General features: G+C 37.1%; 1 protein-coding gene across 7 annotated transcripts in view; it reads left to right on the top strand.

Annotated features, from left to right (window-relative positions):
- SANBR (SANT and BTB domain regulator of CSR) overlaps nt 1-25503 on the top strand; it is a 69973-nt gene that overhangs the window by 35208 nt on the left and 9262 nt on the right. For 6 of the 7 annotated variants that reach the window (XR_012325689.1, XM_033838484.2, XM_019943360.3 and 3 more), the window contains 8 exons: nt 7686-7831; nt 8728-8824; nt 9797-9829; nt 11100-11199; nt 23078-23169; nt 24399-24427; nt 24506-24579; nt 25065-25153. Coding sequence is in view for 5 of the 7 variants with exons in the window: in XM_033838484.2 (XP_033694375.1) it covers nt 7686-7831; nt 8728-8824; nt 9797-9829; nt 11100-11199; nt 23078-23169; nt 24399-24427; nt 24506-24579; nt 25065-25153 (660 nt within the window). In the remaining 2 variants the exon portion in view is untranslated. Of the gene's footprint in view, nt 1-7685; nt 7832-8727; nt 8825-9796; nt 9830-11099; nt 11303-23077; nt 23170-24398; nt 24428-24505; nt 24580-25064; nt 25154-25503 lie in introns of those variants that run through there. The other variant, XR_012325690.1, reaches the window with a different exon arrangement.

Genomic DNA, 25503 nt, shown 5'->3' with positions numbered 1-25503 from the left:
TGAGGAGGCAGGATAAGGTGCAATTTTAAGCACATATGGCAGTATTTGTTTAGAGAGGAGGAAGGGCAGCCCCTCTATTATAACAGGAGAGAAGAGTAGGATGGTTGCAGATAATAGTAAAATTGTGTTTTTGTCATTTGGATGATAAGTTGTTCTAACCTATTATCTTTTCTGTTCTCTGTAAAGTAGAAGGTAAAGTCATCTGCTAAGAATGAGGGGGAAGGGACTTCCCTGGTGGTCCAGTGGTAAAGAATCCACCTTACAATGCAGGGGAGGCGGGTTCGATCCCTGGTCAGGGAACTAAGAACCCACATGCTGCAGGGCAGCTAAGCCCACGTGCCACAACTACTGAGCTCACGCACCTCAACTAGAGCCTGCGTGCCGCAAACTACAGAGCCCACGTGCCCTGGAGCCTGTGCACCACACGCCATAACTAGAGAGAAGCCTGCGCACCACAGTGAAGATCCCAAGTGCAGCAACTAAGACCCAAGGCAGCCAAAAAATACAAATACAAATAAATAAATAATTAATTAATAAATCTAAAAAAATAAAAGAATTCTTTATTAAAAAAAAAAAGAATGAGGGGGAAGAGAGAAGGGTCCAAGGTTTGAAAGAAGTACCAAAGGTTTGAAATAGTCTTTTTGGAAACCAGGAGAGTGAATTTTCCAAAGAAATCTTGTAGGTTATGAGGCAGTTTGGAAGCCCTTTGGAGATTGGTGATCATGAATTTACAGTGAAATCCAACATGCCTTTTAATATCACTCTCTCCAGCAGTCCTTAGCTGCTTGAGTGCAGGCATAGAGAAAGTAGGTATTTGAGCTCATCCCGATGAGTATAATGAAATTTAGGGGCAAGGAATTTGGAGTATTAGCCATAGATGTTATTAAAATGATGGATCATGAAATTTAAGCTGGATTAAGAAATTTGTTATATTTACGATCCAATTAGCAGTTTTGATTAGTCAGAAATTTTATTGGTGAAGTAATAAATAGGTTACCCTTATAATGTTCATGTTCATGTTTAAAGTTTTAGATAATGCTTTTCACACAAAGCTATTTAAATGGGGCATGAGACTTTAAGCAAAATGGGGTTCGCTTTGATAGGCCCAAGATAATTGCATTAACTCATGATTATTGTTATGTTTTTGCAGTAACATGATTTAGTCATTGCATGTCTTTATGGTCAAGCTTCTCTTTTAACTGTCACATTTATATCACTTTGAACAATATTTCTAAGAGTTGTATCTCTTTGGCTTTTTGTTGTCTATTTACTGGTTGTATTGACTACTGCTATTCCATTCATTGTGAGAGGATTCAGGAATAAATAGCAGCTAAATTGTATTTTAAGTCTGGTGTGCAACATCATGGAAATTGATTAAAGTGATTTCTTAGACTAAGTGAAATATGAATAGCTCATTTGGTGAGTTATATTTCCAGTAATGGCAGACCAAGTAATTCAGACTAATGCTCCCATCAAAAGGTAACTAAAAAAAGAAGTATGAAATATAACTGTAAAGATTATATTAAAAACATCAAAGAGCTAATGGGGAATTAGTGTTAAGATATAAGAGATGATGGGAACCCAAAGAAGTGAGCCAGCACTTAGGGCCATTTTTGTCCTGGAGGTGATGACCAAACTGAAAGAGACAGCTGAGAGTCTGGGCTGAGCTTTTGGTGCCTATCAGGTCCAGTAGTTAGGATGCCAAGAATGGGGACATTAATGAATAACATCCCCAGCCCTACACTTTTTATTGGTATCCCAAAGAAAATAAGAGGAAATGAGAAGCAAACCTTCCCTTGATTGAATAGCAACCTGGTTTTGATTTATTTGGGTAGCCTAAGAAATTCAGGCCCTGAACTTGGGTTAAGGTAATCCTGGATTGCCATGGTCCCCAGACATCTGGCAAAAGCAATAAACATCCTCTTTGAAGAAAGAGAACATTATTCTATACCTCAAATTATTTATACAAAAAAATTTTTAAACAAAATATTCAGCATACAAAGATAACCTGACATAGATGAAAATAAGTTACCAAGAATGGGAACAGCAGAACTTAGACAACAAAAATAAATGACAAAGAACTCACATATTGGAATTATTGACACATAATAAGATTACTAGTTTAAGTTGATAGAAGCCAAGTTCAGAAATTTTTGACAGGGAATTATAAACTATAAAAGGTGACAAAGAGGGACTTCCCTGGTGGTCCAGTAGCTAAGACTCCATGCTCCCAATGCAGGGGGCCTGGGTTTGATCCCTGGTCAGGGAACTAGATCCCACATGCCACAACTAAGAGTTCACATGCATGCAACTAAAGATCCCGCATGCAGCAACTGAAAAGATTCCACATGCCACAACTAAGACCCAGCGCAGCCAAATAAATAAATAAATATATATATTTTTAAAGTGACAGAGAGTTTAAATAAAAACAAATAGAAATGCTACTACTGAAAAACGTAATAACAAATTTAAGATCAGTGGCAAATTTAACAGCAAGTTAGCTGAAAAATTAGTAAAATGAAACATAAAAGTCAGAAGAAACTATCCAGAATGAAGCACAGACAGACAAAATTATGAGAAATATAAAAGAAAGTAAGAGACCTAGAGAGTACATGTCTAATATTTTTTAACTGTAAAGTAAGCATAACATAAATTTGCCATCTTTTTTTTTTTTTTTTTTTTTTTTTTGGTTGCATTGGGCCTCCGTTGCTGTGCACGGGCTTTCTCTAGTTGCAGTGAGTGGGGGCTACTCTTTGTTGTGGTACATGGGTTTCTCAATGCGGTGGCTTCTCTTGTTGCAGAGCATGGGCTCTAGGCTCGCAGGCTTCAGTAGTTGTGGCATGTGGGCTCAGTAGTTGTGGCTCATGGGCTCTAGAGCACAGGCTCAGGAGTTGTGGCGCACGCGCTTAGTTGCTCCGTGGCATGTGGGATCTTCCCAGAGCAGGGCTCGAACCCATGTCCCCTGCACTGGCAGGTGGATTCTTAACCACTGCACCACCAGGGAAGTCCCCATCATCATTTTTTAAGCATACAGTTCAGTAATGTTAAATATATTCCTGTTGTGCAGCCCATCTCCAGAACTCTTTCCTCTTGCAAAGCTGAAACTCTCTACCTAATGAACAATTCCCATTGCCTCCTGGCAACCACCACTCTACTTTGTCTCTATGAATTTGACTACCTCTATTGTGGAATCATACAGTATTTGTGTTTTTGTGTGAGAAAGTCTAAGTTTTTAGTGGGGTTTCCCCTTAGAAGAGAAAAAGAATGGATCAGAGGCAAAATTTGAAGAGATAATGGCTAAGATATTTCAGAATTATTGAGAGATATTAATTTATAGATTCAAGAATTTCATTGACTCCCAATAAGATAAGAAATCCTGTAATATACAACATGATAAATGTAACTGTTATATATAAATGTTAAGAGAGTGAATCCTAAGAGTTCTTGTCCCAAGAGAAAAAAATCTTCTATTTCTTTAATTCTGTACCTATATGAGATGATGGATGTTCATTAAGCTTATTGCGATAATAACTTAATAATGTATGTAAATCAAATCATTGTGCTGTATTCCTTAAACTTCTACAGTGCTGTAGGTCAATTATATCTCAATAAACTGGAAGAAAAAAATTTTTTTAGTTTAAAAAAAGAATGTCTTTCAGGAAAAAAAAATCATACCCATACCTATCATAATGAAACTGCAGAAAACAAAAAGCGCATTTTTAAAGCAACCAGAGGGAAGAAGTATAGAATCTCTTCAAAAAATCAATAATTAGAGTTCACATCTCAGCAATAGCAATGGAAGCCAAGGTATAGTCCACTAGGTCTTTTTTGTTTGTTTTGTTTTGTTTTTATAAATTTATTTATTTATTCGTTTGTTTTTGGCTGTGTTGGGTCTTCGTTGCTACGCATGGGCTTCCTCTAGTTGTGGCGGGCGGGGGCTACTCTGTTGTGGTGCACAGTCTTCCCATTGTGGTGGCTTCTCTTGTTGCTGAGCACAGGCTCTAGGCGCGTGGGCTCAGTAGTTGTGGCTTGCGGACTCTAGAGTGCAGGTTCGGTAGTTGCTCCATGGCATGTGGAATCTTCCCGGACCAGGACTCAAACCCGTGTCCCCTGCATTGGCAGGCAGATTCTTAACCACTGCACCACCAGGGAAGTCCCTCTACTAGGTCTGCAGTATGACAAAAGAAATAGTTAATAATCTAGAAAATCTGTGCCTTCCTTAAATATCCTTTGAGAATGAAAGCAAAATAAAGATTTTTTAGGCAAAGAAAAATTGAAAGAATTTGCAGCTAGCAAACTGCTTTAAAAAGGAAATACTGGGACTTCCCTGGAGGTCCAGTGGTTAAGACTACACGCTCCCAATGCAGGGGGCCCGGATTCGATCCTTGGTCAGGGAACTAGATCCCACATACCGCAACTAAGAGCCCACGTGTCACAACTAAAGATATCCCACATGCTGTAACAAAGATCCCACGTGATGCAGCTAAGACCTGGTGCAGCCAAATAAATAAAAATAAATAAATAAAAATTTTTTTTTAAAAAAAGGAAATACTAATGGATGTTCTCAAGATACAGGAAGGAATGAAGACCAAAGAAAGAAATTAATATATTGGTAAATCTAAATGAACATTGGCTGTATGAAGCAATAATGGTAAAACAATAGTGGTAATGCTTTATGTGTGTGTTTTTAATAAATGTATAATTACATTAATCATATAGACAATTTTAAAATAATTGATATATACTATACATTTTAGTGTATAATAATAAAATCCATAATAATAGCCTATAAGTTGGGAGAGTGATGAAATGGAGTTTAAAAGGTCTTGCATTAGGGAGTGTATTAACAAATTAGACTTTGATAAGTCGAGGATACATGTAATAAGTTCTAGGGTAACCACTAAAAGCCTAGAAGGGTGTATAACTTCTGAATTAATGTGTGTGAAGGGAATGAGTGGAATGATAAAAAAGCAGAAACAAAAATTTAAAATTCTTACTAATGGAAATAAAAGGGACATGATGTAATCTAATAAAGGATAGATAATATAAGACTTACAGCAAATATTACACTTGATAGTGAAATGTAGAAAAATTTTCCTTTGAAATTGGGAGCATGATAAGGATGCTCATTGTCAACATACTTCTATTCAAATTGATCTGGAGGTCCTGAACAGTATATTAACACAAGAAAAAGAAATATTAAAAGGTTATAGAGATTGAATGGAGCTCTCATAATTTGCAGATGATAATTGTGAATGTAGAAAACCCTGAAGAATCTACAGACAAATCATTAGAATTAGTAAGAATTTAAGATTGATCTATTAAAAATCATTTACAAAAATCAGTTGTATTTCTATAAACCAATGAGATTAGAAAATGAAATTTATAAAAAGAAACCACTTACAGTAACCTAAAAATAAGTATCTAGGAATAAATCTAATAAAATAAAACATAAGAACTCTATATAGAAAACATAAAACATTATTCAGAGAAAATGAAACTAAAAAATGGATTTTTATACCATGTTCATGGATTCAGACTCAATATTGTAAAGATATAAATGTTCACCAAACTGACCTATATAGATCCATGCGATCTCAGTAAAAATCCTAACAGGTTTTTATCAGGAACTTTTCTAAGCTGATCCTGAAATATTTATGGAAATACAAAGGGCCAAGAATAGCTAAGATACTCTCAGAGAACACAAAGGTAGAAGTACTTTCTCTGCTCAGTATCAAAATTTATTTTAAGTCTTAGGTAATTAAGACAGAGTGATACTGATAAAGATTAAACAGGTGGATCAGTAGCAGAGAATGAAGTACATTTAACCCTTGAACAACAATGGTTTGAACTGTGTAGGTCCACTTATACATGAATTTAAAAAAATAAAGATGTACAGTACTACGTAATTTGCGGTTAGTTGAATCTGTGGATTTTGGTATGTATGGGGACTCCTAGAACCGATCCCCCACAGATACCAAGGAATGTCTGTACTCAAAGCTACTTAGATACTTTGAGTACTTTGTACTCAAAGCTACTTAGCTACTGTGACAGAGGTGACGTTACAGAGCAGTAGGCAAAGGATAGACTTTCCAATAAGAGGTACCGGGACATCGGGATATCAAAATGGGGAAAAAATAGCCCAAACTATTCCCCCCAAAAAGCCTATGTGTGAAACAAAAGCTAATAAAGCTGGGAATTCCCTGGCAGTCCAGTGGTTAGGATTTTGTGCTCTCACTGCCGAGGGAGCGGGTTCAATCCCTAGTCAGGGAGCTAAGATCCCGCAAGCCGTGCAGGGTGGCCAGAAAAGAATAAAAAACTTATAAAGCTATTAAAAGATAATACCATAAAGGGAGAGATTTTAAATTCAAGTACATTAACTACATTAAATAAACTGAAACTGAGGAGACAAACTCACAGGTGGGACCAGATATTAGCAACACATATCCATAAAAGGTTCATATTAAGATTTTTTTGACTTGTACAAATTAATAAGAAAATGACAATAGGAACTTCACACCAGAAAGTTCCTTGTTGTTCAGTAAACATGAAAAGGAGCTCAACCTCATTTGTAATTGGGGAAATGCAAATTAAAACCACAGATACCACTACATGCTCACCAGAATGACTACAATTAAAATGTCTCACCAAGTGTTATCAAGAACATAGAGTAATGAGAACTCTCATACACTGCTGATAGTAATTTAATTTGGTATACATGAGCACTTGTGCATCAGGAAACATGTTAAGGAATGTTCATAATACTACTACTTGGACTAGTTCCAAACTGGAAATAACCCATCCACCAGCTGTAGAATAGATAAGCAAATTGTGATTATTCATACAATGGCATACTGTCCATTAAAGCAAATGTTAGTTACATGTAGTAACATGGTTGAATCACAAAAACATAGTATTAAAACAAATGAGATGGACTTCCCTGGTGGCGCAGTGGTTAAGAATCCGCCTGCCAATTCAGGGGACATGGGTTCGAGCCTTGATCCGGGAAGATCCCACATGCCGCAGAGCAACTAAGCCCGTGGGCCACAACTACTGAGCCTGAGCACTAAAGCCCACGAGCCACAACTACTGAGCCCATGTGCCACAACTATTGAAGCCCGTGCACATAGAGCCTGTGCTCCGCAACAAGAGAAGCCACTGCAGTGAGAAGCCGGCGCACCACAACGAAGAGTGGCCCCCATTCGCCACAACTAGAGAAAGCCCGTGTGCAGCAGCAAAGACCCAATGCAGCCAATAAATAAATAAATTTATTTCAAAAAAAAAACAATACAAATGAGACAAACTAAACTGTAGTGTTTAGGAATACATCCTTAAGTGGTAAAAGGTATAAGCAAGAAAGTGAGAACCATAAAAGTCGAGGTAGGGGTTATCCTTTGGGAAGGATGGAGGCAATTATGGTTGGGAATGGGCCCAAGAGGAATCCTGGAGTATTGGCAGTATTCTGTTTTTTAGTGTGGATAGTGTTACATGGATATTTGTTAAGGTATACATTTATGTTTCATGCTCTTTTCTGTATGAGTATTATTTTTTGAGATACTGAGAAAGGTGTAAAAGTGTTAGTAGGATGGTATGACGGGGCAAAGAAGAACAGAAACATACAGTCATCTTTAAAGGAATGTTTCTATAATGAACGAACCTCTCAAATTTAGTCTTTTACGTGACAGGGTTGTAAAGTGAAGGACCACATGGTGGTTCTTCATGATCAAGGTGAAGGTGAAGATTTGCTGTCCTGCCCAACTGCCAGAATACTGGATGATCTGCAGAAACACAAAGATGTCATTCTTGTGCCTTTTGCTAAAGATACAGTCAGGTGAGGTGGGGGAAATGGTGTACTGCGACTTTATTCAATGGTTCGCATCCTGGAATCCTCTACCCCCCAGTACCTCCCCAAATCAGTAATGGCAGTCGTTTTCGTTATTTCAGAAAGCCTAGCTGAAATTATATGTTAGCTTACAATAAGAGCAAGCAGATGTTTATTTGGTAGGAAAAAAACCTCTAAATATTGGAAGTCCAAGGGGAAGAAAAACTAATAATAGGAGTTCCTGGTGATTCAAAGGGTGGGGCCCACACTCCAATTTTAGAGGATTTAAAAAATGTTTTCCAAGTTACTTAAGCCCATCTTAGCTAATTGATGGAACTAGAAAAAAATATTGATGGAACTAGAAAAATAAATTGATGGTTGAGGTTATCTTTGCATAAATTTGAACTCCTTGGATTCAGTAATTAATGAAGTCACTTCCATCATTTTACAGTTGCAACAGGCTGTCAGGTTGGGGGTAGGAGGACTCTCTGATAAAAGCTGTCCTCAAAGCAGTATCCACCATAGCAGCCTGTTTCACCACCTGGCAGGTACAGTGTTTGGAGTATAGTGGTGCTCCCCCCATATGGAGTGACTTATGCTGGGGGAGTCACTAGATGCATTAAGAAATGTAAATGTTGAAGTGGCATACCTTTATACTCAAGAACTGTATTTCTAAAGAGCAATTTATAAAACATTTGCAATAAGAAAAGATATTGTTTGCATTTAAATTCTTAAGAAATTGGGGAATTCCCTGGCGGTCCAGTGGTTAGGACTCGGCAACTTTCACTGGCAGGGCCCAGGTTTGATCCCTGGTTGGGCAACTAAGATCCTGCAAGCTGTGCAGCAAGGCCAAAAAAAAAATCTTAAATTGAACACTTCTCCATAAAATGTCTTTTCCTTTCAAGTGATTCTGGTGGTCCCTGTGATGAAAAGGGTCTAGACTGTGATGTTTTACTGGAGCCAAATACACCATGGGGCCCCAAGAGTGGGGAGCTCAATGCTGTAAGTAGCTTGCTTCATTTATTCTTTCTTTATAAAAACAATTGATAATATTTAATTTTTGACAGAAATTTGATCTGTTTAATACTGAAATTTTCCATTAATATGCATTAACTCTCATAACAAGGTATTATGCTGAGTTAACAGGACTATAAGGATGATGCATTCCTTGCACTCAAAGAATTAATAATTAATCAACTTAAATTTGGGGGAAAATATAGTCTTCAGGGTTTATTATGGACAAATAATGATTTGAGAAATGAAGACAGTATGAATGGGATATTTTATCCCCTCCTAGTCCTGTAAACATTTTTTGGTATGAAATTCTTTTTGTTAATTGTATTCAGTAATGCATTTAGTTTTTCCAGGGTTTCAAAACTGAGATATTTTCAAGGTGACTGGAAAGCATTGATTCCTTTGATTCCTGTTACTAACAGCCAGGGAGTCTCTGTTTGCCTGTGAACTTCCTGTCTGTGTTAGTTGAAGTAGCATTTACTTGAGAAAATGAAATATTCCATGTAAAATGCATTATAAACTTTAGATGGCTGTGTTTAATTACTAACATTTATTTATAAATTATATACAAAATAGCAAATTAGATTTCTTGAATATCCATATATAATCTGGTTCCTTAGTTTATAATAGAATATAAACATTAAAAAGTGATTGAAATAATTCACAATATAAAATTATATTATCTCTATATGTGATTTACTTGTCCTTTGGAAATGACCCTAGGAAATGTTGATTTTTTTTTTTTTCTTTTTTGTAGACATACACATTTTTTCTGGGCAGGGAATACAAAAGATTGTACTATATCATTTTTAGATGAGTTTAAAATTATGTTTCAACCTAGAAGGGAATGAACTTTTTTAACTTTTTCCAACTCTTCTACAATATCCATATGAAAATAAGGAGCTGCAATCTGGGTAGATGCAGATATATTAATCTCTTATTCCTTTGTCTTTTTTATAGTTCTTATCACTGAAAAACTGGACACTGCAGCTGGTAAGTGAGCAACTATATTTCACTTTCATGAATCTCTTTCTTCCTAAATCAAAGTTCAGTTTAATAAAATCTCATGAGTATCTAATTTTATAGATTTTAGTTAAATGTATATCATCCTTTTCAGCTTCTGTAATTTCGCACTTATTAAAAAGTCATTGTTTAAAACAGACACATACTCCATTATCTAGCTGCATAATCCATAAGTTTTCTTAAATGACTTTTTTAAAGTCACTTTTAAGTCACATTTAGAACATTGAACAAAACAACATATCAATTAAGTTCCAGTTATTTGGTTGTTTGATTGATTGATTGATTTTTTTGTTGTTTTTTACCTATTTGCCATTACTGTGCCATCTGCCACCAGTATTCACAAGAATGGAATAGAAATTTGTATCAGTGATAACAGACAGTAGGGTAGATAGATGGAGGAAGCTGATGACGATACGTTCAGATGATCCAGCACCACATTCACCCAGAGAATGTGCACATATACTTGTTTATGAGACTACATTCATATTGGCAATTATTGTATTTTAGTTTAATCTTTTTTTTTAGGTTTATTTATTTATTTTTGGCTGCATCAGGTCTTAGTTGCAGCACGCGGAGGGATCTTCGTTGAGTCATGAGGGGATTTTTCGTTGTGCTGCGCACGCTTCTCTAGTTGTGGCATGTGGGTTTTTTTTTTTTTTCTCTTTTCTAGTTGTGGCACGCAGGCTCCAGGGTGCGTGGGCTCTGTAGTTGTGGCGCGTGGGTTCCAGAGAGTGTGGTCTCTGGTTTGCGGCACGCAGGCTCTCTAGTTAAGGCACATGAGTTCAGTAGTTGTGTTATGCGGGCTTAGTTGCCCCACGGCCTGTGGGATCTTAGTTCCCTGACCAGGGATCGAACCCGCATCCCCTGCATTGGAAGGCGTATTCTTTACCACTGGACCACCTGGGAAGTCCCTAATTTAATCTTAATATCAAGGAAAATACTTTCAATTGAGTGATAGAAGTGCAGTTCAACAAATACTGAGTGCTTATAATGTGCCCATCACTCTGCTAGAATCTGTGAAGGAAATAAATTTTTAAAATATTTAATGTAATGCTATCTTGTCCTAAATGTAGAAATTCTTACATCCATTTCCTGAAAGTTGTGCTAGACAGTGGTCATTTTATCAGTTCTTGTTTGGCTCATTCATCCAAAATAAATTTAGATGAGTGTGTTTGAAAGAATTCATTGGTGATGTGATAATATACAGTTTTAATACAATGTATTTGTTTTTTCAATTCAGAAACAGCAGTCATTATTTTCAGAAGAAGAAGAATATACCACTGGGTCCGAGGTCACTGAAGATGAAGTTGGAGATGAAGAAGAAGTATCCAAGAAACAAAGTATGGATTTCTAAGTTAAAAATCAAGTCTCACTTTTATGAGGAGGGTATATTCCAAAGGATTTAATGCAAGGGATGAAGAATTGGCTTTATAAGTCTACATGGTAGGTTACAACATGGAAAAAATAAATAATAGAGGCTTCATCAAGATTCCCTAACCCTGACACTAACACAGAATACTCATAAAGTTATTTTTTTTAAAGTGCTGTATACTAAGAAATAACCCTCCAAGTTTTCATTTCAGGTGTAACCTAATGGGTTTCTCAAAATGTGTGACTATCTCATTGTACCTGAGATGATTTGAAGTGACACTCAAATGAAGCATTAAATAATAGTCATCAAAGTATGATTTTTTAAGTTAAAACCATAACTTTATACAACTATAGAATGAACTTGTGTCAAAATTTTTCAACCCATTAGTGAGAGAAATAGCAGGGAAAGTTAGGGTTAGGGTTAAGCATTTGAAGGCTCAGGTATTTGTAGGCATTTGAAAAAAGAATGTTAAAAAAAGACTGCAAATTAGATACAACACTGATTAATGTCATACAAGGCAATAAACCCATAACCACCGGGGTTATCTTTGTTTTCCTTTTTTCCTTTTTTTGGCCCCGACACGCGGCATGCGGGATCTCGGTTCCCCAACCAGGGATCAAACCCGTGCCCCCTGCAGTGGAAGCATGGAGTCTTAACCACTGGACCAACGGGGAAGTCCTGGGGTTATCTTTTCTATTGGACAGAAATCATTTGCATTTCTGTTAGAAAAATTTGTAAGGTAACATGAAAATTCACAGTATCTGGGCCTTCAATCAATAGTAGACAGGAAAGTCAAACATAAGGACGTTCTCTTAGAGGATTAAGTAAGCAGTCCTCCAGTATATCACTTAAAGGACATGCAGTCTTCCCTTTGTCTTATTTCTAAGTTTTATATAATTTTTCTTTACATGTTGAATTCCCCTAATGAAAAAACTAGTCATTTATCAATTATTTTTCAATACTAATTAGTGAAGGAGAAAATGCTACTATGTTGTGTGTGTTTCACAGTTGATTGAGGTATAGTTTACATGTAATAAAATTCATTCATTTTTAAGTGTACACACTGACGAGTTTAAGCACAGTTGTATAACCACCACCAAAATCAAGACCTAGAATATCACTCCAGAAAGTTTCCTTCTAACCCTTTACACTCAGTTCCCTTTCCCCACTCCCAATCCCAGGCAACCAATAATCTGCTTTTTGTCACTGTGGTTTACCTTTTCTAAGATCTCATATAAATGGAATCATGAATAGCCTTTTGTGTCTGGCTTCTTTCACTTAGTATGATGTTTTTGAGATTCATCCATTTGTTGTGTGTATCAGTAGTTTGTTCCTTTGTATTGCAGAGTAGTGTTCCATTGTAGAAATACACCATAATCTGTTCATCCATCCACCATTTCATGGACATTTGGGTTCTTTTCAGTTCTTGGCTGTTATGAATAATGCTGCTGTGAACATTTGCGTAAAAGTTTGTGTGGACATGTGTTTTCATTTCTCTTGGGTAGATACCTACAAGTGGAATTGCTGGGTCACATGCTCAGTGTATGTTTAACTTTATAAGGAACTGCCAAACTGTTTTGCAAAGTGACTGTACCATTTTGCATCCCACCAGCAATGTATGAGAGTTCCAGTCGCTACACATTTGTACCAATACTTGGTATTATTGTGGTTTTTTTTTTAATATTAGGCATTCTAGTGTGTGTGTAATTCTTCGCATCTTTTCATGTGCTTCTTGGTCATTTATATGTCTTTTTTGTGAAATGTCTGTTTAAATCTTTTGCCTTAAATCTTTTTTAATTGAATTGTTTGCCTTATTGAATTGTAAGAGTTCTTTATATATTTGTGGATACAAGTCCATATGTTTTGCATATATTTTTCCCTAGTCTATGACTTGCCTTTTACTTTTATTAACATTGTCTTTTGAAAACAAAAGTTTTTAATTTGTGAACTATAATTTTTTAGCTTTCCTTTTATGTTTCAAGCTTTACTAGCTAAGAAATCTTTGGCTACCCCAAAGTCACAGAGATTTTCTATGTTTTCTTTTAGAGGTTCTATGACTTTAGCTCTTATATTTAAGTATACAATACCTTCCAGGTTAATTTTTGTGTGTGGTATGAGGTAAGAGTCAAGATTCCTTTCTTTTTTCCATAGGCATAGCCAGTTGTCCTAGTACTATTTGTTGAAAAGACTGTTCTTTCCCCATTGGATTACTTTAGCAACTTTGTTAAGGAATCAGTTGACCATTACATATGGATCTACTTCTGAACTTTGTTCTCTTCCATTGATTCTTCTGTCTTTACATCAGTATATCAGTGTCACACTGTCTTAATTTTTGTAGTTTTTAGTGACTCTTGAAATCAGTAGTGTGAGTCCTCCAAAACTGTTCTCTTGTCTTAGTTTATTTTGGTATTGGAATTGTGTTGAAGCTGTATGTTGCTCTTTTTTTTCCCAACGGCAAGTCTTCCAATCCATGAACACGGAGGACTGTCTCTCCATTTATTTAAGTCTTCTTTAATGTCTCTCAATCATGTTTTGTAGTTTCATTATGCAAACATTGTAACATCTTTTGTTAAATTTGTTCCTAAGTATTTTCTTATGCTTTTATAAATGGAAGTAGGTTTTTAAAATTTTCCAATTGTTCATTAATGGTAATATTGAAATACAGCTGGTCTTTGTGTATTGACTTTGTATCCTATGACCTTGCTAAATTGACTTAATTTTTCTTTGCTTATTAGATTGCTTTCAGTATCTATGCCTTTTATCTCTTGTCTTGCCTTTTCGTGTTGGTTAGGACCTGATGTTGAATAGAAGTGGTGAGAACAGACATCCTTGCCTTGTTCCTTATCTTAGGGGGAAAGCATTCAATCTTTATATTACTAAAGTTTTTTTTTGATGTGGACCATTTTTAAAGTCTTTATTGAATTTGTTACAGTATTGCTTCTGTTTTATGTTTTGGTTTTTTTGGCTGCGAGGCTTGTGGGATCTTAGCTCCTCGACCAGGGATCAAACCCACACCCCCTGCACTGGAAGGCAAAGTCTTAACCACTGGGACTCCAGGGAGGTCCCCTCTATCTTTAACCATTAAGTATGTAACGTTAGTTGTTGGCTTCTCATAAACGCCCTTTCTTAGGTTGAGGAGGTTCCTTTCTATTTCTAGTTTGCCACATGAATGGGTGTTGAATTTTGTCAAATGCTTTTTCTCCATCTACTGAGATGATAATATAGTCTTTCTCCATCATTATATCAATATGATGAATTACATTGATTTTTCAAGTGTTACATCAGTCTTCCAAGGTAAGCTTCACTTGGTCGTGAGGTGTTTTTCTCTTTATATGTTAGTGTATTGGACTTGCTTGTGTTTTGTTAAAGATTTTTTGTTTGTGTTCATGAGGGATATTTGTCTGTAGTTTTTTTGTGATGTCTTCTTCAAGTTTGTTATCAGGTTAATACCTCATAAAATGAGTTGGAAAATGTTCACTTCTCTTTTCTGAAAGAATTTGTGTAGTATTTGTATTCTTTGTCCCTTAAAAGTATGGTGAAATTCAGTAGTAAAGTCATTTGGGCCTAGAGTTTTCTTTATAGGAAGCTTTTTAATTATCAGTTAAGGTCTTTAATTAATATAGTGCTATTCAGGTTTTCTATTTCTTCTTGAATGTTTTGATAATTTCTTTCAAGGAATGTGTCCATTTTATCCAAGTTGTCACATTTATTGGCATAAAGTTGCTCATGGTATTTCCTTATTATCCTTTTTTGTCTGAAGGATCTCTAGTAATGTCCCTCTTTCATTCCTGATATTGATAATTTGTGTCTTATCTCTTTTTTTCTTGGTCAGTTTAGCTAGAGGTTTATTAGTTTTATTGATCTTTTCAAGGAACCAGCTTTTGATTTCATTGACTTTCTCTATAGTTTGCCTATTTTATATTTCATTGATTTTCCCTCTTATATTTACTATTTCCTTCCTTGTAATTACTTTGGACTTAATTTACTCTTTTTTTTAGGTTCTTAAAGTGGAAACTTAAATCATTGGGTTTTTTTGGTTTTTTTTTTGCGGTACGCAGGCCTCTCACTGTTGTGGCCTCTCACATTGCGGAGCACAGGCTCCAGACGCGCAGGCTCAGCGGCCATGGCTCACGGGCATAGCCGCTCCGTGGCATGTGGGATCTTCCCAGACCAGGGCACGAACCTGTGTCCCCTGCATTGGCAGGCGGACCCTCAACCACTGTGCCACCAGGGAAGCCCAAAATCATTGTTATTTTACTTCTTTTCTAGTATAAGCATTTAAAGCTATAAGTTTCACTCTAAGTACTGCTTTTAAGTATTCATAGACTTGATATATCTTTTTTCATTTATATTCAATACAAAATATTTTCTAATTTCCCTTATGATTTTGTCTTTGACCCATGTGTTGTTTAGTAATGTGTTTAATTTCCAAATATTTTCAGATTTTTTTGGATACTTCCCAGTTGTAGGTTTCTAATTTAATTCCATCATGGTCAGAAAATGTACTCTGTGGTTTCATCTTCTAAATTTTATTGACATGTGTTCCAGATGTGCATGAAAAGAATGTGAATTCTGCTGTTATAGGTGGAGTAGTCTTTAAAGGTAGGGTCAAGTTGGTTTGATTTTCTGGTACAAGTCTTCTCTAATCATATTCTGACTACTTGTTCTATCAATTACTAAGAGAGTAGTATCGAAATCTCAAGCTATGCTTGTTAATTTATGTATTTTTCCTTTCAAGTCTGTCAGTTTTTGCTCTGGGTATGTGTTAGAGCTTTGTAATTAGGCACATATACATTTATAGTGTATTGACTCTTTTCTCATGATCTACCCCTCCTTGTCTATAGTAAAACTGCTTGTCTGAAAGTCTGTTTTGTTTAATATTAACATAATCACTCTAGATTTTTTTTGTTTACCAGTTGGATGACATATCTTTTTTCTATCCTTTTATTTGCAACTTCTTCGTGTTTTTAAATTTAAAGTGTGGGGACTTCCCTGGTGGCGCAGTGGTTAAGAATCTGCCTACCAATGCAGGGGACACAGGTTCAAGCCCTGGTCTGGGAATATCCCACATGCTGCAGAGCAACTAAGCCCATGTGCCACAACTACTGAGCCTGCTCTCTAGAGCCTGCGAGCCACAACTACTGAGCCTGCGAGCCACAACTACTGAAGCCCGCGTGCCACAACTACTGAAGCCCGTGCACCTAGAGCCCATGCTCCGCAACAAGAGAAGCCACTGCCATGAGAAGACCACGCACCACAACGAAGAGTAGCCCCTGCCCGCCGCAACTAGAGAAAGCCCGCACACAGCAACAAAGACCCAACACAGCCAAAAATAAATGAATAAATAAAATTTAATTTAAATTGTGTATCTTGTAGATAGCATATTGTTGGTAATTGCTTGTTTATCTAGTTTGACAATCTCTGCTTTTTTTTTTTTTAATTTTTGGCTTAACCCTGAATGGATTAAATGCTCCAGCCAAAAGATACAGGCCCACTGAATGGATACAAAAACAAGACCCGTATATATACTGTCTACAAGAGACCCACTTCAGACCTAGGGACACATACAGACTGAAAGTGAGGGGATGGAAAAAGTTATTCCATGCAAATGGAAATCAAAAGAGCTGGAGTAGCAATACTCATATCAGATAAAATAGACTTTAAAATAAAGAATGTTACAAGAGACAAGGAAGGACACTACATAATGATCAAGGGATCAATCCAAGAAGAAGACATAACAATTATAAATATATATGGTCCCAACATAGGAGCACCTCAATACATAAGGCAACTGCTAACAGCTATAAAAGAGGAAATTGACAGTAACACAACAATAGTTAGGGACTTTAACACCTCACTTACACCAACGGACAGATCATCCAAACAGAAAATTACTAAGGAAACACAAGCTTTAAATGACACAATAGGCCAGATAGATTTAATTGATATTTATAGGACATTCCATCCAAAAACAGATTACACTTTCTTCTCAACTGCACATGGAACATTCTCCAGGATAGATCACATCTTGGGTCACAAATCAAGCCTCAGTAAATTTAAGAAAATTGTAATTATATCAAGCATCTTTTCTGACCACAACGCTATGAGATCAGAAATCAATTACACAGAAACGTTAAAAAATACAAACACATGGAAACTTAACAATACGTTACTAAATAACCAAGAGATAACTGAAGAAATCCAAGAGGAAATCAAAAATACCTAGAGACAAATGACAATGAAAACACGACGATCCAAAACCTATGGGATGCAGTTCTAAGAGAGAAGTTTATAGCAATACAAGCCTACCTCAAGAAAGAAGAACAATCTCAAATAACAATCTAACCTTACACCTAAAGGAACTAGAGAAAGAAGAACAAACAAAACCCAAAGTTAGTAGAAGGAAAGAAATCATAAAGATCAGAGCAGAAATAAATGAAATAGAAACAAAGAAAACAATAGCAAAGATCAATAAAACTTCTCAAAGCTGGTTCTTTGAGAAGATAAACAAAATTGATAAACCCTTAGCCAAACTCATCAAGAAAAAGAGGGAGGGGCTTCCCTGGTGGCGCAGTGGTTAAGAATCCGCCTGCCAATGCAGGGGACACGGGTTCGAGCCCTGGTCAGGGAAGATCCCACATGCCTCGGAGCAACTAAGCCCGTGTGCCAAAACTACTGAGCCTGCGCTCTAGAGCCCGCGAGCCACAACTACTGAAGCCTGTGTGCCACAACTACTGAAGCCTGTGTGCCACAACTACTGAAGCCCACGTGCCTAGAGCCTGTGCTCCGCAACAAGAGAAGCCACTGCAATGAGAAGCCTGTGCACAACGAAGAGTAGCCCCCACTCTCAGCAACCAGAGAAAACCCGCATGCAGTGAAGACCCAAAGCAGTCAAAAATTAAATAAAGGAATAATTAAATAAAAAATTTAAAAAAGAAGAGGGAGAGGGCTCAAATCAATAAAATTAGAAATGTAAAAGGAGAAGTTACAACAGACACCACAGAAATACAAAGCATCCTAAGAGACTACTACAAGCAACTCTATGCCAATAAAATGGACAACCTGGAAGAAATGGACAAATTCTTAGAAAGGTATAACCTTCCAAGACTGAATCAGGAAGAAATAGAAAATATGAACAGACCAATCACAAGTAATGAAATTGAAACTGTGATTAAAAATCTTCCAACAAACAAAAGTCCAGGACCAGATGGCTTCACAGGTGAATTCTATCAAACATTTAGAGAAGAGCTAACACCCATCCTTCTCAAACTCTTCCAAACAATTGCAGAGGAAGGAACCCTCCCAAACTCGTTCTACGAGGCCACCATTACCCTGATAGCAAAACCAGACAAAGATACTACAAAAAAAGAAAATTACAGACCAATATTACTGATGAATATAGATGCAAAAATCCTCAACAAAATACTAGCAAGCAGAAATGAACAACACATTAAAAGGATCATACACCGTGATCAAGTGGGATTTATCCCAGGGATGCAAGGATTCTTCAATATACGCAAATCAATCAATGTGATACACCATATTAACAATTGAAGAATAAAAAACATATCATCAAAATAAAAAACTTTTAAATATTAACAAATAAAATCCAGTAAAAAAAAAAAAAGGTTAATATATCAAGTAATTGACCAAGTAATGTTTATATCAGGAATGCAAGTTTGGTTTTACATTTGGAAATACATTTCACCATATTAACAAAATAAAGGAGAAAATCCATATCATCATCTAAAAAAAATTTATTAATTTATTTTTGGTCTTCGTCGCTGCTCACGGGCTTTCTGTAATTGCGGTGAGCAGGGGCTACTCTTTGTGGTTCACGGGCTTCTCCTTGTGGTGGCTTCTCTTGTTGCAGAGCACGGGCTCTAGGCGCGCAGGCTTCAGTAGTTGCAGCACGTGGGCTCAGTAGTTGTGGCTCCTGGGCTCTAGAGCACAGGCTCAGTAGTTGTGGCGCACGGGCTTAGTTGCTCCACGGCATGTGGGATCTTCCCGGACCAGGACTCTAACACGTGTCCCCTGCATTGGCAGGTGGATTCTCAACCACTGCGCCACCAGGGAAGCCCCTTGCTTTTTTAAAAAAATTAATTAATTATTTATTTATTTTTGGCTGCTTTGGGTCTTCGTTGCTGCACACGGGCTTTCTCTAGTTGTGGCGAGTGGTGACTGCTCTTTATTGTGGTGTGCGGGCTTCTCATTGTGGTGGCTTCTCTTGTTGCAGAGCACGGGCTCTAGGCACGCGGGCTTCAGTAGTTGTGGCACGCGGGCTCAGTAGTTGTGGCTCATGGGCTCTATAGCGCAGGCTCAGTAGTTGTGGCACACGGGCTTAGTTGCTCCTCGGCATGTGGGATCTTCTCGGAGCAGGGCTCGAACCCGTGTCCCCTGCACTGGCAGGCAGATTCTTAACCACTGCGCCACCAGGGAAGTCCCTGCTTTTGTTTTTGAAGTAGAGTTTTCTTGATATATAATTCTTTGTTAATAACAGTTTTTTCTTTTTGCACTTTAAATATGTTGTTTCAATGTCTTCTGGCCTTGATTGTTTCTGATGAGAAGTCAGTCATTGTGATAAAATTGGTCTCATATATCTCAATATTTTTCCTTGTTTTTTACAGAGGCTAAAATTTCCAGTGGTGGTGGTTTTCATTCTTGTCTTGTTCTTTATTCAATGATAATGCCTTTAGTGTTTAACCATTAAACATAATATCGGCCAGTTAAAAAATAAATAAATAAATATGTCATTTCAATGTCTTCTGGCCTCCATTGTTTCTGATGAGAAGTCAGTCATTGTGATAAAATTGTTCCCCTCTGTATGTAATGTGCACTTTTAATCATGCTGCTTTCCAGGTTTTCTTTTTTTTTTTTTTTTTTTTTTTTGTACGCGGGCCTCTCACTGTTGTGGCCTCTCCCGCTGCGGAGCACAGGCTCCGGACGCGCGGGCTCAGCAGCCATGGCTCACGGGCCCAGCCGCTCCGCGGCACGTGGGATCCTCCCGGACCGGGGCACGAACCCGTGCCTCCTGCATCGGCAGGCGGACCCCCAACCACTGCGCCACCAGGGAAGCCCCCAGGTTTTCTTTTTATCTTTAACTTTTAGAAGCTTAACTATGGTATGCCTAGATGTGACTTTCTTTGAGTTTATCTTACTTGGGATTTGTTGACCTTCTTGGATCTGTAAATTAATGTTGTCTTACAATCTTTATTCTTTAAGTATTTTTTTTTGCCCCTTTTTCTCACTCGTTTTCTGGAGCTCCAGTACACCTATGACCTTTTGATAACTTCACATTCACTGATTCATTTTTCTGCCATTTCACATTTTCTCTTGAACCCATCTGGTACATTTTTTCATTTCAATTATTGTGCCTTTCAGCTCTAGAATTTCCCCCTGGTTCTTTTATACTTTACGTTTCTCTGTTGAGATTCTCTATGTGCTTACTCAATACTACCATTTTTCCTTTGAACATATGTATAATAGTTGCTTTGAAGTTATTGTCTCCTAAGTCCAACATGCTGGCCCTCTCAGGATCAGTTGCTATTGACTGTTTCTTTTCTGGGTGTTTTCTGACTGTTTCTTTTCTTTTCACTTTCTTTATCTCATAACTTTTCAGTGAAAACTGGACATCGTAGATTATCTTTGTGCAACTCTGAAATCTCTTTTGTTCTTCTGAGGATTGTTGGGATTTTTGTTCTAGTAAGCAATTAACCTGCTGGACCCAAACTGCAAAATCTGTCTCCTGGCTGGTATTCAGTGGATGGTGTTTTTCATAGGTTTTTTGGCTGCTGACTGCTACAGCGTTAGCCTGCCCCCACCCCACCCCCAGGGGCCACACCAGCCTGTGTAGTTTAGTGGTCAGCCAAGGATTTGGACAGAATTTATATTCAGATTTGGGGGCTCACCTGCTTAGTGGTTTCCTTGCTTTTTGGGTTCCCTCCTAGATTCCTACTTGTTTTTCCAGTTCCCAAGTCTGACCTCTGATACCTCAAGACTATAAGACTCTCAGAAGCTCAAGCTAAAGGCGGTTTGGGGAAATCATTCAGTCAGAAGGCACAAGAAACTCCCACATCTCGCAAAGAACAGTTCCGTCTTGCAAGGATCAACACCCCACCCTAGTTTCTGCTTACCTTTTTAGCGGGGCTTCCTAGGGTCTCCCATATACCTGCAGAGTTTAACACTCAGCTAGGAATTTGGGCATAGTTTATACTCACATTTTAGACCTCAAGTCTCTTTCTTGCTTCCATATTTTCCCCTTTAAATTTCCAGCTTCTTGGGGATTCCCCGGTAGTCCAATGGTTAGGACTCTGCGCTTCCACTGCAGGGAGCATGGGTTCAATCCCTGGTCAGGGAACTAAGGTCCCACAAGCCACGTGGCACGGCCAAAAAAAAAATTCCAGCTTCTCTGTTGCTTCGAACTTTATCATCTTCTCCCTAGAACTCAAGGCTGTAATTTTCCTCCCTGAACTGGGGAGGTGGGGAAGTGCCCTCAGACAAGAAAGCCACAAACTCACAGCTCTTAGCTCTTGCATCTTTCAAACGTAAACACTGAACTTCCTGTCTTCCTTTGACTATTCCCCAGTACCTGCAGATGGTTGTTTATAATATTTTTGTTCTGTTTTTAGGGAAGGAATTATCCAACCTTTTCACACTGCCATTATCATATGTCCCACCCTATCATGGCTTTTAGAAATTTTATAACGCTTAAATCTCCCACTTTAACAGAGAGACACGTCAGGGGCTCAGGGCTTGCCAGCAGGCAAATAAATCTATCCAGATTATTGATGTTGTTTTGTCTTTTTCTGTTATCTTCAAAATTAGCTTCTATATAGCACATTTTACAGGTTTTTCATTTATGGTAGTGATAAAGTTTCCCTTTTAAGATAGAACAAAAAGTGTGAAGGTGGGCTTCCCTGGTGGCGCAGTGGTTGAGAGTCCGCCTGCCGATGCAGGGGACACGGGTTCGTGCCCCGGTCCAGGAAGATCCCACATGCCGCGGAGCGGCTGGGCCCGTGAGCCATGGCCACTGAGCCTGCGCGTCCGGAGCCTGTGCTCCGCAAAGGGAGAGGCCACAATAGTGAGAGGCCCGCGTACCACAAAAAATAAAAATTAAAAAAAAAAAAAAAAGTTTAAAAAAAAAAAAGTGTGAAGGTGGTGTACAAATAATTGATATTTGGGAAACAGTGTTCTAATGTGCTATTCTTAACCTTTAAACATTGTTTTTAGAGAAATACTTCTTTCCCCTCCTTTTTGCCTCTCTCCTTTCTCCACTAAACTGTCAGCCAGAGTAAAGCAGAATACTGACTGCAGGAATGCCTTAGTTTCAAATATACTTTGTCCCAGATCTGGTTCTTCACAAGATCATTTATGTTCTACCTTCATAGCCCACCTCCTGCATGAACAAAAGACATTTTAAAGATTTTTTGTGAGCTCTTCTTTCCTCCCATTCTCAAATTGTGTTTTTCTGGGTTATAGTTATTTTTTATATAAAAAGTTTGGAATTAGGAGGTGTGACTCCACTGGCAAATTAGATTCAGAGAAAGAAATATGAATAATTTCCCCAACATGTTTCTGTATTTAATTTCACTGGCACTTGGAATTCATTGCCCTCATTTTTTTCCGCAAAGATTTTCACCAAGTAGAAAGAAGAAAAGTAATTAAAATGAACCTCTGTAAAGCAGTTTTAGTTTGATTTCTCCATATAGTTACTTTTTATCCCAAGGTAATTTGTTAGTTTTTAAAAACAATGTTTTATTTTTCAGTGGTTTTATTGTTTGAATGTAACAAGTGCATGGGAAAAGTATATGGGACTTATGCTCATAACATTGACCTTCTGTTATCAGGGAAAAAGGAGAAGCCAAAGAAATTCACTAAACAACCAAAAAAGCAGATGTCTTCACCCTGTGGTCAGAAGAAAGAAAAGGCATTGGAGAAGGTAACACTAAATTATCTATTACTATTCTAAAGTTCATATTGAGAAATAAGCAGGTACAGCCAGGAAAAATTCGAAAAAGAAGAGTAATGAATGCCACAGTGGAATGCTAGCAGTGTAAAAATGAGTGAAGAATCACTATAAAGACTGAGATTAAAGATCTCTAAGGTATATTGACACATGAAAAAAGGAAAGTGAGTTTGGGGGAGAGAAATTAGGGGTTTGGGATTAGCATACACAAACTACTACTATATATAAAATAGATAAACAACAAGGTCCTACTGTATAGCACAGGGAACTATATTTAATGTCTTATAATAAACTATAATGGAAAAGAATGTGAAAAAGAATATATATATATATATATATATAACTGAATCACTTTACACCAGAAACTAATACAACATTGTAAAGTAACTATACTTCAATAAAAAGAAAAAAAGGAAAAGTGCAGAGCAGTATGTATAGTGGCATATTATGCTACCATTTTTGTAGACTAGATGAAGGAATATATATGAATTTTCTTGTATATCCATAAAATATCTGTGGAAAGCTATACAAGAAATTGATAAAATTAGTCGCCCCTAAGGAAGGGAACTGAATGTCTGGGGGACAGAGGCTTTTTAATATATGTGCTGTTTGTACTTCTTGAATTTTGAACCAGTATTACTTGTTCAAAAAATAAGTAGCCTTTAAATTTTTAAAATAAATATTTTATGACCTTTTAAAATTATTCTTATTTCCCCGTGCCTTCAAAGGAAGGAGTAAAAAGCCAGGTAGGAATAAGAGAACAGTATAACTACAGTTGGCTAAAAGAGAAACTATAGATTGTAAAAATGTGTGAAAAGCTGGGGTTCAAACAAGTTCCACACAATATATGTTGGATGGGTTGTACGTTCATCTCCATATTAAGGACCACAGGCACAGAATGAGTGAATTCTAAAAGATTGCATAGAGGTGGGGGGCTTCCAGGTCAGACAAATAAAACTGGGTTCAAATTCTAGGTCTGTTTCTCTGTGGAAAGTTTCTTAACTTCTCTGAAGCTGTTTATTATGGAGGTAATAGTAGCACCTATCTCACATGGTAGTTGCAAGGCTTCAGTGAAAGAATGCTTGTAATGCTCTTGGTACAGTATCTTGCATCCAATAAATGTAAACTCTTTTTATATTACCTATAACACTAATCAATAAATATGTTCTAATTGGGCCTTAATGTTGTCTACTTTTTTTTAGTCAACTTCTAGAGATGTGTCTCCTTTCATGTGAGTATTGCTCCTTAATCCAGTCAGATGTTCACTGTAAAAGCATCAGTGCTGATTTTTGTTTAATTTTTTCAATAGTGTGAGTATGCAGAAGAATAAGTGGGATGCCACAAGATCCTTGAGATTCAACCAAGATGCACAAAGAGAAGATGGTAAGTTTTATTATTTGTGTAGTGTACAAATTAGGTCTAAATAGCAATGATAGGAATCTTTTATTTTATGAAGTATGCTGAATAGCTTTAAAGATTCCAACTGGAATAAGGCCCAGAATTAGCACATTCCCTTAGGCATCAACCAGAGTTTTCATTACTAGACAATCCCAGTAGATAATATGTTGTTTTATGTATCTGTCATTTTGAGGCCTCTCAGACTGACTTTCACCCACTACCTCCACTCTCAAGAAGGCTGAATATGTCTTAGGCTGATTTACAGTAATATTAAAAGCAGCACAGTTATCTGTATATGAGCCATTTTGCCACTTGCAGCCTAAAATCCTTCAAAGATAAATAGGTGTATGTGTCTATAAATAATATCCAATGATATTTTCATAAACTCTTGATGATTGCAATCTTCTTTAAGAAATAAAAGTAATAAAACATCCTCATAAAAAGTAAGGTTTATTAATTTTTACCTTCAGATCAACGGCGGATGTCTGAAATTACAGGGCACCTAATAAAGATGAGATTGGGTGATCTGGACCAAGTCAAGTCAAAGGAAGCAAAAGAAGTAAGAATTATGTACTCGGGTACTGTGCTTGCTTGGATATGCCTTCCTACTTTATTTTCATCATAAGTATAAAGATGCTTTATAATTTTAAAAGAGTAAATTTTTTATGTATTTTTATATTCTGTAGCGGTTAGCCAGTTTGTTCACATAAGTTTTTCACCACCTCTTACAGTCCATAGGTCCTCTCTATAACACACATAGTAAAGTACATTGTTACTGAAAGTGTAATGTCCAACCAAGAGCAGATTAACTGTCCGGAGGGTGACCCCTGAAAGTTGCTAATTTTCATCAACTCTGCATGCAGTGCTTAGACATTATCTTTAAAATAAGATGTTATCTTGATGAAAATG

This window comes from Tursiops truncatus, chromosome 14, assembly GCF_011762595.2.
Source record: "Tursiops truncatus isolate mTurTru1 chromosome 14, mTurTru1.mat.Y, whole genome shotgun sequence".
Taxonomy (NCBI): domain Eukaryota; kingdom Metazoa; phylum Chordata; class Mammalia; order Artiodactyla; family Delphinidae; genus Tursiops; species Tursiops truncatus.
The sequence above is the reverse complement of the archived record's forward strand: the minus strand, read 5'-3'. Positions and strand labels throughout refer to the sequence as shown.